This window comes from Vigna angularis, chromosome 8 (assembly GCF_016808095.1).
Source record: "Vigna angularis cultivar LongXiaoDou No.4 chromosome 8, ASM1680809v1, whole genome shotgun sequence".
NCBI classification, from domain to species: Eukaryota; Viridiplantae; Streptophyta; class Magnoliopsida; order Fabales; family Fabaceae; genus Vigna; species Vigna angularis.
In genome coordinates, this window is record NC_068977.1 from 31,182,294 (window position 1) to 31,194,587 (window position 12,294).

The 12,294-nt window shown below is 33.9% G+C and overlaps 1 protein-coding gene across 1 annotated transcript; it reads left to right on the plus strand.

Moving 5' to 3' along the window:
- The first annotated feature begins 4,849 nt into the window (after positions 1-4,849).
- Positions 4,850-10,937, plus strand: LOC108320021 (disease resistance protein Roq1-like). Its single transcript, XM_052867913.1, has 11 exons — positions 4,850-5,343; positions 5,445-6,552; positions 6,709-6,971; positions 7,057-7,723; positions 7,818-8,505; positions 8,588-8,966; positions 9,731-9,771; positions 9,932-10,016; positions 10,148-10,250; positions 10,328-10,405; positions 10,561-10,937. The coding sequence occupies exons 1-7, from the start codon at positions 4,850-4,852 to the stop codon at positions 9,741-9,743; spliced, it is 3,612 nt and encodes a 1,203-aa protein (XP_052723873.1). The 3' UTR covers positions 9,744-9,771; positions 9,932-10,016; positions 10,148-10,250; positions 10,328-10,405; positions 10,561-10,937.
- Positions 10,938-12,294: the final 1,357 nt, after the last annotated feature.

Genomic DNA, 12,294 nt, shown 5'->3' on the forward strand with positions numbered 1-12,294 from the left:
TTCCTATTATACTCAGACCCAATTCCTTGGTAGAAAGAGCCTAGACTCACTTTTGCAGTCCCAATTCCTTGGTAACCTAGAAAGTTCATCTGCATTACAATTAGAGGTTTATGACAACTAAAGGATCAAGCTCCATTCCTAGATACAATCTCCTATAGGTGTTAATTCCAGTTCAAGATCCACACAATATTTTCCAATATCTAGCAAATCTCAGAATCATGCTATGGTTGATCAAGTCACAAAAAGCTTTAAGAGAAGGAAATTAAACACTCACAATCAAATGAAAGAAGCTTAAATTCATTAAACTCAAGTGAATTTACATGAAAGTTTCGTAACTACATCATTCCCCAACAAATTGAAATTAGTTCTCCATAGTCATGGAGAACTTGAGCTTACAATGGAGAAAAAAATGGAAGAATGGGGATCCAAGGAGGAAGGATGGAGAGTTTCCACTGCCCAAAACCAGCTCCCTTAGGTCCGAAAATAGTGTTCCAAGCTTCAGCTGCCAAGAAGATAGCACCCTCAGTTATAGAATGCTTTAAATAAATCTAGGGTTCCAGGTCAGCAGAGGTCGCGCCCGGCGCCCCTCCTCAGTCGCGCCCAAGCGCGAAGCTCTCGCAGAAGGTCGCGCCCAGCGCCCTCCAGGTCGCGCCCGGGCGCAAGGCTTGCGCAGAAGGTCGCGCCCGGCGCCCTCTTGGTCGCGCCCGGGCGCGAGGCTTGCGCAGAAAGTGGCGCCCAGCCCCCTTCTTCTAGGGCGCCCAGGCGTGAACTTCCTTCCCTGCTCCATCAGATCCTGCTTTTGTATCTTTTCCTTGCTCCCATTCTTGGTAATTACAATACTTCTCCAACAACTTGCAAATCGCCTACGAATTTGAGGGATTAATGACGAAAACTTAAATATAAAGCTTAAGCTAGACTTATTCACAAACTTAGATAAAAAGGGAGGATTAAACATGTTTCAAGCTTAAAAAGGGTAAATTTGGTACGAGAATTAGTTCAAAGATAATGGTAAAAATTACCGTTATCAGCTTCTCATGATGGTTTGTGGCATCCCTTATTTTGCATGATAGAGAAACACTTTAGGGTGCTTAAGAGAGCCTCTTAGAGGTTGTTAGGGGTGTTGGAAAGCTCTCTCATTCCTCCTTGGGTATTCTTCTCCATTCATGGTGATTTTCCTCCTTTGGGGTTGGAGAGGAAGATGATTTGCAATTTGGAAATGAAAATGCGAATGATAGGTGCTATTGGAGCATGGAGTGACTGCAAAAGAACCTTAGGAAAGGGCTTCGATATTCTCTTTGGTTTCCATTTCTTCCTTATCTCTTCTATTTGTAAACACTATGTTCTCCACCATATAGAGCTAACCCTATTTTGTTGAGATTAGATGTAATAAACTAAATTCTTGTATAATTTATGTTGCTAATATATATATATATATATATATATATATATATATATATATGCTTTTCCAATTTAGGTTAATATTTGATTTTAATGCTTGTTATGGCTTGATCATCCATAACTTGTTTATTGGTTCTTGAGGTATTAGAAAATGTCTTTTGAACTTAAAAATGAAATTGACTTCCTAATGGAGTTGTATCTAGGGATTCAACATGTTCATTAATAATCTTAAGACTATTAAACTTAATGCATGATTGCTTGTTAATGATCCAAGGCATTGAACTTTGATGAGTTATCATAGAATCAAAGTTAATAGGAATATAATTTGAGTAAACTAGTGAGTTGATTTTAACTTGAATATGAAATTGAGATATTTGTGAATGCATGAGAATGAAAGGAATAGAATTTAGTCTTGACATCTGTAAATACTTTATGTTAAATTTCATGTTGCACATCAATTGTTTGATAAAACATCAAAAAAAGTTTTTTTTGTGCTTTTGTGATCTTTATATCTAATGGAGTTATGAATTGTAAGAGTTGTCATGTGTTGCACAAGTCCTTATAGAGAGAACAATATTTATTATTTGTTGTGTGTGATCAATGCACTTGTCGTTTTTCCCTAACAAATTTTAATCTCTTATATTTGGATTGGGTTCGTGTCTCATTAGTGTTGTGTCTTCCCATGATCTTCACTCGAAAGACCCGTCACAATCTTATGTTTTGTTTCACTTTGATATCCTCAATTATAGTAAACCTTCAACATATGGTCATCCTATTGGCCCTTATCTTTTTTCATTTTATTGAACTATTTAAACAAACATATGCATATAATTATTCCACACCATAATTTCTTCAAAAGTTTCACATTTATGTTAGGGAGAAATGCTTTGTAATTAAGTTTCTATGTTTGATATGTCCAAAAGAAGGTTGTAGCTCACCTAATAGATAACAAGCTCGAATGTGGTTTTTTTTAGGTTCTAAGTTGGAGGTAATTGTTGGCAAAAGAAAAGATGATGAAGATCATAACATTTTAATATGATAAAAACAAGTCTAAGAATTCAAACATGCAAAAGATATTGGAAGACATATAGTTTAGTTTTAAACTTTTGTAATAAGTCTTTTATATTTGTAAGACTTAGCTTAGAGAGTTACACAGTAGGTTGCATAATATCATATTTCAAATTTTTTTTGCGATAATTAATCAATCAATCATATTGGTAATCAATTATGCAAAATAATTTCACATTTTCAGAAAAGTCTATGTGATAGTTGTTTATCACCTTCTGAAAAAGGTTTTCGTGAAGGTTCTGTAATAATCAATTATTACTTGAGATGATTGATTATCAATGACAATTGTGGTCATACTTTTTAGTTTCTTGACCTAATTTTCAAAAATAAGAGTCTATATATTTTGGCTAAACCTAGTTTTCAAAATAGTTTTTTTAAGAGGTTTAATGTTATGTTGCCAAAAGAAACTCTCCATGTTTTAAAAAAAAAGTTTTATAAGATCTAGTGTGAGTAGAGCAAGAACTTTCAACGAGTGTGTCTTAAGTGATTGAGTGTTTATGTTGTGGTGAGGAAAAACTATTCATCCTTTGTGTGTTCAAAGAAAGTGTTTATTCATCTTTTATGTCTTCAAGAGAGGTGCTTTCTAACCCAAACTTTATTCTCTATGATTATAAGTTGTGATTGTTTGTTAATGATTGATTCATCCCTCTATAGAGAGATTAACAACTAGATATAAAATCTTTTGATCTGAACTAGTATAAAATTGTTTGTGTAATTTTCTCTTTTCTTATACTCTTTATTTTCTTTAAAGAGATTAAATTTATTCAAAAATTCAATTTTAAAAAGGAAAAACTTTTAAAAGGCACGATTTTATTAAAGAAATCAACTCACCTTATTTTGGTTTTTGTCTAAATGTAATTATTTTGCTACACAATTCTAACAATGATGTCAATCTCATGTTTAGATTGAACTCATATCTCATTAATGTTGTATTTTTATAATTATCCCGATCTATCACCGTCTTATACTTCACTCTGATATCCTCAGTTACAATAAGCCTTGAAAACATATGATCATGGTATTGAACCTTATTTTTGTTGTTGATCTATTTGTACAACATATGCTTAGAATGATTCCACATCATAACTTCTTCTAAACATGTTACCTTTCACATTTATGTTGGGAGAAATGCTTTTCAATTGAATTTCTTGGTCTGCTCTTTCGAAAAGAAAGTTGTAGCTCATCTAACATATAAGAAGCTCGGATGTGATATTTTTGTGGGTTTTGGATGGTGTAATTCGTAATATACTTTTTAATTTATTTCGGAATGTCTATTATATATAATCAAAAACATCAACCGAAACTAAATTTTAATAGTTAAATAAAAATAATAATAATTAATAACAAATGTACATAATATTCATATGATTAGAAACATTTTGAAACAATATATGCCGAATGTGAGTATGCGAACGCATGCATAGTGAAGTACTTTTTGTTCCTGGCCATGCTAATCTTGCCGCTTTCCCATATTCTGAATCATATATATAACTTTTAAATTCTGTAATGCGAAAGGAACACTTTTCTTTGTGAAGATTTTATGTTTCGCTTTTCCATTGATTTAACTGATTACAATTTCTTTTCAGTTTTTAAATTGCTATCCATTAGTAGGTTATTATAATATAAGCTTTTGCATTGTTTTTGCTGTTAATCAATTCTAAAAATGAACAACACCAAATTCTAAAAATTGAAAAAAAAAATCAACTTAAATATCACTCCTCTAAGATCAAATTCTCAACATATTCATTTCCAGGAAAGCTTATTAGAATTTGATTTCAAAAGATCAAATTCCAACATCATTTTTTAAATTTTATATTAAATTGGGCAAAAAAGTGAGTGAGAGTTGTTTCAAGTTATGAATTCGGCTTCTAGTGACTAGTAAATATATCTATCTTAAGAATTAAAGTAGAAATACCTTTCTTTGAGTAATTTATTTTTAAATGAGTTTTTTGTAGGAGAAAATTATTAAAATTGAGTCCACATCATCCCTTTATTATGTTACTCTACGTCAATGTTGGCATGCTACCAAAAGGAATTTAAAATATTTTTACATGTTCAGCAAAATCTTTTATATAATTTACTATTTATTATACTATTTTTTTTTGTGTTTTTCCAATTCTCTTCTTTTATATTTTAAAATTTTTGCCGTGTTTTTGGTGACAATTTTGTTTTTTCCCCTGGAATGTATGCACCAGAAGGGAATTAAATAAAATAAAAAAAAGGTTACGCCATAGCAGTTATAATGGGTGGCAAAAAAGAAAAACCAAGAGAAAGTAGTATGAACAACAAGAACGGAAAATGATTTGAAAATGATGATTCAATTTAAAAATAACGACTTTGACTTTTGAAAGCAAAACCAAAGCATTTTGCGAGTTTCGTTATTATGGCTCAAAAACAAGCACCTTCTTCTGCTTCTTTTATGTCAAAATACAGTTATGATGTTTTTCTTAGTTTTCGTGGTGCAGATACACGTTTTGGTTTCACTGGTAATCTTTACAGTGCTTTGAGTCAAAGAGGAATCTTTACCTTCATCGATGATGAAGCTCTCAGAAAGGGAGAAGAGATCACACCTTCTCTTCGCAAGGCAATCCAAGAATCTAGGATATCCATCATCGTTTTCTCCAAAAACTATGCTTTCTCAGCATTTTGTTTGGACGAACTTCTCCATATCATTGAGTGCCACAAAAATCAGAACATGTGGATTTTGCCAGTGTTTTATGACGTAGAGCCATCACAAGTGCGACATCAAACAGGGAGTTACCAAGAAGCATTTGCAAAGCATGGTGAAAGATTCAAAGATGACATTCAGAAGCTTCAACAATGGAGGCTGGCTTTGCGTCATGCTGCCGATTTGGCTGGTTTTCCTTTCAAAACTGGGTAAGTCATCTCTGTTACAAATTATCAGTATATAGCAATAGACTCTCTGATTTGCCAAAATGAATGTGACAGTGGTTTGATTGCTCTTGTATGAATTGCAGTAAAGAGTATGAGTCTGAGATAGTGAAAAAGATCACAGAAGAGATCTCCACTAAGCTTAATCGACCTCCCTTGCATATTGCTGATTATCCTGTTGGTTTGAAAGTTCGGATGCAACAGATACAAGAACTCATGGGTGGTGAGTTTGATAAGAAAGTGACTATGCTTGGGATTCATGGAATGGGAGGAATAGGAAAATCAACTCTTTCACGTGCGATGTACAACTTGATGGCACATCAATTTGAAGCTTCGCACTTTCTTGCTAATGTAAGGGAAAAATCAGATAAGGATGGTCTGGTGCATATCCAAGAGACAATGCTGTCTGAGTTGGTGGGGGAAAGAAATATCAAGTTAGGAGATGTGCATCGTGGAATTCCAATACTACAACACAGACTTTGTGGGAAAAAGGTCCTCCTTGTGCTTGATGATATTAGCAAAAAAGAACAATTGCATGCAACTGCTGGAGGACTTGATTGGTTTGGCCCTGGTAGCATCATCATCATAACAACAAGGGATAAGCATTTGTTAGATGTTCATGGAGTTCAAAAACAGTACATGGTTGGTGGAATTAACTTTATGGAAGCCCTTGAATTGTTTAAGTGGAATGCTTTCAAAAACAAAGAAGTTGATCCATGTTACAAGGAAGTCACAGAGCGTGCAATGTATTATGCCAATGGCCTTCCATTGGCTTTGGAAACGATAGGCTCGAACTTGTTTGGCAAAACCTTGGATGAATGGGAATCTGCGTTAGAAACTTATGAGAGAATTCCAAATAGAGATGTTCAGGAAGTTCTTAAAGTTAGCTATGATAGTTTGGATGCTTATGAGAAAGAAATATTCCTTGACATAGCTTGCTTCTTTAGAAGATGCTCTCTTGGATACGTTACAGATAAGCTTGAAGCAAGAGGATTTCCTCCAAAATTTGGTCTGAGAGTGCTAGAAGAAAAATCTCTCATTAAAATTCGGGAATGTCCACATGAAACTGTGACAATGCATGACATGATTCGGTGTATGGGAAAAGAAATAGTTAGACAACAAAAACCTCTGCCTCACAAACGGAATAGGATGTGGTTTTACGAGGACGTTGTTTGTGTGTTGGAGAAAAACATGGTAAGAGTCCTATTCCTTTCCGTTTCTTGTATTACATCATGAGTTGAATCTGTACACATTTCATGATTCTTAACTCTCGATAGTAAGAGCCAACAAAGCATTTACATTGTGTGAATTCTAAATTTTATGGCTCCTTTTCTGCTTTTGGCCTGAAAGGAAAATGATAAAATTGAAGCGGTGATGTTGGAGATGCCAGAACACCAAGAAGAAATGCAATGCACTCCAAAGTTTGGAAAAATGAAAAGCTTACGGATGCTTATTATAGAAAAGAAGGATAGCTTTCTTAGAAGCCCTGCTACTCTGCCAAACAGTATGAGAGTGCTGGAATGGCGTGGATATCCTGCAACTTCTTTACAAGAATCTTGTCATACTCAACTTGTCACACAGTTACTTTGGATGGGACAAACCACTACAGGCATGTACAATTTTATTCGTCATCTAAAATTAATTTTAGGTTTTGGATTAACACTTGATTCTTCTAAAAAACCAAACTAATAACCGTAGACTTGTTATTTTGCAGAATTCAAAGGTTTTGAGACACTTGATTCTCAGAGGTTGTAAGAATATTAGACGAATACCTGACATCTCTGGTTTCCCCAATTTGACAAAACTTTGTGTTGGTGAATGCACAAATCTGTTTGAGATTCATGATTCAGTTGGATCTTTACTTAATCTTAAAGAGTTTTGTGCTGAAGGATGTACCAAGCTCACAATTGGTCCAAGTCGCATAAAGTTGATATCTTTGGAGCATCTGTGCCTTCGGGGCTGCAGCAGTCTTGTCATGTTTCCAGAAGTATTGGCTCCAATGCACAAACTAAAGTACGTTAACTTGGGAGGAACTGGCATAAGAAATCTGCCACTATCAACGCAAAATCTTGAGGGTATTCGAGTATTGTCCCTGGGGAAAGGCAAAATGCTTGAAATTAATGAATCTTCTAATTTCTTTCAAAACCTGCCAATGTTCTTTCCTAATTTGATAAAATTATGTTTACAAAACTTAGATATTACAATCCTTCCTGCCAGCATTGAAGAATGTCACTTTTTGAAAATTCTGCACGCCCACGACTGCAAGAAGCTTCAAGAAATTAGAGGACTTCCATTGAGTATTAAGGATTTCTCCGCAGCAAACTCTTCAGTTGAAGCCAACTCTTTGACATTAAAACTCAGGCAGGTGGGTGTGTCTATCTTCTTTGAGTGATTCCATCAACTAGCTATGTCTTTCTTTTTCCAAACTCACCATGCATATGACATGACCCGTTTCACAGGCCATTGATTATGGTGCAATGGGAATCTGTGTTCTTCCAGGTCGGAAAATCCCAGAATTGTTTGACCACTCTAGCAGGGGAAACTCTGTAAGTTTTTGGTTTCGTAAAGAATTGCCCACTCTGGCTGTGTGTGCTATTATTGGAGTCTGGGATAATGTCAAGCCTCCTTTCGTTGCCTTCTTTAGCTTCGTTGTTGGAGTAGAAAAGAATATTTATAAGTGTGTTTGTTGTTTCCGTTGTGGTAATATACGTTGGACAACTGAGGATAGTCACATAATTATACTCAACTTTCAAAATGATTTTCAACATACGTTGAATACGGATATTCAGACAGTGCTTCTGACGAATGAGTGGATTCCTGGGGAAATACTGTTGACGACACATCCAAAAAGTGATTTAGGTAAGTCGGGAGAAATCAGAAGGACAGGAGTTTATGTAAATCGAACACTTAGTAGAATGGAGGATGTTCGATTCGAAGATCCTTATGATCTCAATAAAGCAAGCACTATGGAAAATAAACTTGTGTTGCTTGGTGAGGCATCTGATACACAACAACAAGCACAATCCTCTGCTTTATTCAACCTCACAACCTCACTAGAATCTGTTATTGGTGAACAACCTTTGAATTATGAGTACAACAATTCAGATTCAAAAGAATCGGCATCCACTGTTGACTCCAATAACCAAGGTAAAATGTACTTTGTCCTTCCTTTCTTACTCTTTGATCAAATTACTTCTGCTTCTATTGATATTATCCTTTGGTTCTGAAGGAGTACTTGTAGATGATCAACCAATATTAGCTCCAAGTTCTGCAGAGACGCAAAATGCTGAGGGCAAAAGAGAAATGGCACAACTGATATTGGAAGTTTCAAGAGAGTTCACAGCTCAAGTAAGTATGAAAATTGAGTCAACAGCATCCCAATCACCTAAAGTTGATGAAGTAGAAGCAGGTTTGGAAACTCAGAATCAGTTCAGAACTTTGGAAAACCAGATACACCAAAGGCTGACCAGGATTAAGAAAATGAAAGAAGAATTAGGAGAGAAATTCAGTGCTATTAAAGCCGACATCTCTGCCATTGAAGCTAACAACTCTTCCATTAAAGCTAAAATCTCAGACATTAAAGCTATATTTTTGCAGACTGATCAGAGGTACAACAACTGAAATAGAATTTCTATGTAGCATGTGATGGATGAAAATAATATTTTTCCAATTTTTCAGAATCTAAAAGGTTTGATGTGAGTTTTGGATGTATCTAAGTATAATAAAGATGTTATTTTGACAATATGGAATATCGAAATGCTTATGGTACAGGTATGATGATGATACACTTGATTCAGTAGTTTTTTTGTTTTCAACCCGTTCTCAAATTTTATTTGGAAAGTTTCAGTGTGTTGAAAAATTGAAAGGTGGTTAATGTTCGGTAAAACTGAAACACAGAATATTTACAGGAACAAATATGAATGTAGATATAATTATCAACATAGTGTAAGGAGATTCACATAGATTTCCACACTAAAAAGATATTGTTTGCTTTGGGTCACTACAAAAGGCCTCTTACGAACAAAGATATATTATGTGTATATAAACTTGTGTCCATCTCTTATTTTATCTGATGTGAGACTTTGTTTGTACCCAATATCCTCCCCTCAAACAAAGGACTATGGTTCTCTACCTCTCCTACAGCGGAAGTCTTTTTCTTATCCTCGAGTACACCATGGTCAACACTGGACATCTCTTGCCCTCTTTCACGATCCAAGCACTCAAGCTTTATTAACTCTTCAATATTTTATATTTTTTACATGCGCTATACCATTTTATATGTGATAGTTGGGGAGGCTGGTAGTGTGCTTTAAGTATTGCACTTGTTTCAGAAATTTTTTTAATATATATGTTCATACTTTCTTTCTAATAGGTTCATACGGTGAGGTATACCATGCAGACATGAATGACACAGTGAGTTCTTTAATTCCTTTTCATATTTGCTGGGAATATTATTGTTATAGATTGAATTGGAAAATTCTTTTATTGTCATGTTCTTAATTATGGTTATTATGTACTTCTGTATGCATGATTCAGAAATATGTACTCAAATAAAAAAAGTTCTCTTTTTCAGTCAAACTGAGGCATACAAGGCAGCATCACATCTAGCAAGTGTCACACCACCTCCTGTTATGCTGAGTCGTGGTATTGGTTGGCAGGTACTTGAAATTTTGCTGAATGATCTTTTTGGAATACTCACTAGTTCTACAGTTTCTGTGTAAGTGGTATTCTGCATGAAGTGAATCATGCTTTTCTTTCACTTTTATGGGGCACAAATTGATTCTTGTAGGACTGTGATAGAGAGAATGTGGAGCTTCTAGGAAGCAATCGTATTGGCAATAGAAAGGTTATTGAAGTTTCAGCTAGCTTTATGATATTCTTTTCAATGTTAGGTGAGTGGAAAACAACACAAATGTTTAAATTAATTTCATCATTTGACTTAAAATTCATATTTTGTTTCTCTCTTCAGGAAAATTTGGAGCTCTATTTGCATCAATACCATTCCCCATGTTTGTTGCTATATATTATGTTTTGTTTGGTATTGTGGGTGAGTAGTTTTACTTTCTGATTCCTTCCTCTACCTTTGTCATTGACAATTGCTAATTTTGTTTGTACAACATCTGTGGAGATATCATTTTTTCAATTCACTATAACATGAACTCAATGAGAACCTCTTTATCTATGGTGTTTTTCTATTCTTAGGTTTGTCCATTCTTGAGTATTTCAGAGAATACACTATCAGGGTCTTTCATGGTTTTGCAGTTCAATGATTTCCTTAATACTATATTCTATTCTTCTCCAACGGTTGCATTGATTGTTGCTGTGTTTTTGGACAACACTCTTGACTACAAGGATAATGTCAAAGATAGGGGAATGCCATGGTGGACTAAGTTCAGAACATTTAAATGAAGAGTTGTACACCTTCCCTTTCAACCTCAACCGTTTCTTCCCTCCATCCTAAGACTAAAGAGGGAAAAACATGTATTTTCTGAAAGTAGAAGTGGTTCTTGCGCTTTCGGTTTATTTATTTATAGTATAGTTGAATTGGGTTAGTTAAGTTCGGTTTTTTTCATATTTAATACAAGAGAAACTTTATTTTTTCATTCATTCTTTCACATATTTCTCGTTACTCTTCTGAAATTTAGTTATTATTGATACTTATTATCCATGGAAAAATAAGTCACGCTATTATTATCAGAAGATTAATAACAAAGGTTAAGTGATATAGTCTTTTCTTCAAGTAAAAGAAAAAATGAATGTGTAGTTGTAGAAGAAAAGTTGAGTGAGAGAGTATGAATTTGGTTTGGGAGATTTGGCACATTATACTTAGGTGCTACATTTTGAATTATCCTTGGTTGGCTACTGTTTGGTACCACATAGAAATAACACTACAAAAGTTTATGTAATGTATATTTAATTAATTTTTTACTTTATTTCTTTTTCTCTCGTGGTGTTCCCTTCCTTTCAGGACGATGCCCTTCAAGTGCTTTAATTTTGACCAAAACAAAATATTAAATTCCTCTTACAATTTTAAACTCGAAATTATATTCACTAGTTCACGTGGATCTTAAATATTTTAACATAAATATGAATAAATATTTAAATTGATTCTTAAAAGATAAATAAAAAGTGTTTAATTAAACATATCATAAATAAGTTGTTAAAATTTCACAAGTTTGTCTTTTTTTTTTATGTAAGTCATAATAGAAATTTAATTCAACTAAAAAAAGTATTTATACCATTATTTTACTTAATAATTAAACAATATTTTTAATTTATTAAGATATACATTTTTTATTTTAAATATAAAAATTTATTAAATTCGCAGTGCAAACTTTAAAAAGTGAGTTTCATATCCAGACAACTTTAATCTTAACAAGGATGGTATATGATCAACAAAACATACACCCTAAGTCACAAAATAAAGTTGGAAAGCTTTATGTACAAGACAGTCTACCCTGATGTGCAGAACCCATAACATAACTCCCCACTTATTTGAACTATGCTCTCTTAACTGTATTGAAGTTATATTTATTGTTTTTGAACATCATTTTATGACTTAGGATGTATGTTTTGTTCATGATAGACCATCCTTGTTCAAATTAAAGGTGTTAAGACATGATAATCAATATTTGAAGTTGGAAAGCTTTATGTATAGGGTAGTCTACCTTGGTGCGCATAACCCATAACGTAACTCCCCATTTATTTGAACTATGGTCCCTTACGTGTATTGAAGTTATACTTCTTGTTTTTCAACATCATTTTGTGACTTAAGGTGTATGTTTTGTTCATCATAGACAATCCTTGTTCAAATTAAAGGTGTTAGGAAATGATAATCAGTATTTGAAGTTGGAAAACTTTATGTACAGGGTAGAGCTCTCAAAGGTTTGAGTCGGGTTGGGTTTGAAAAAATTATATTTTTTTATGTGGATCAGA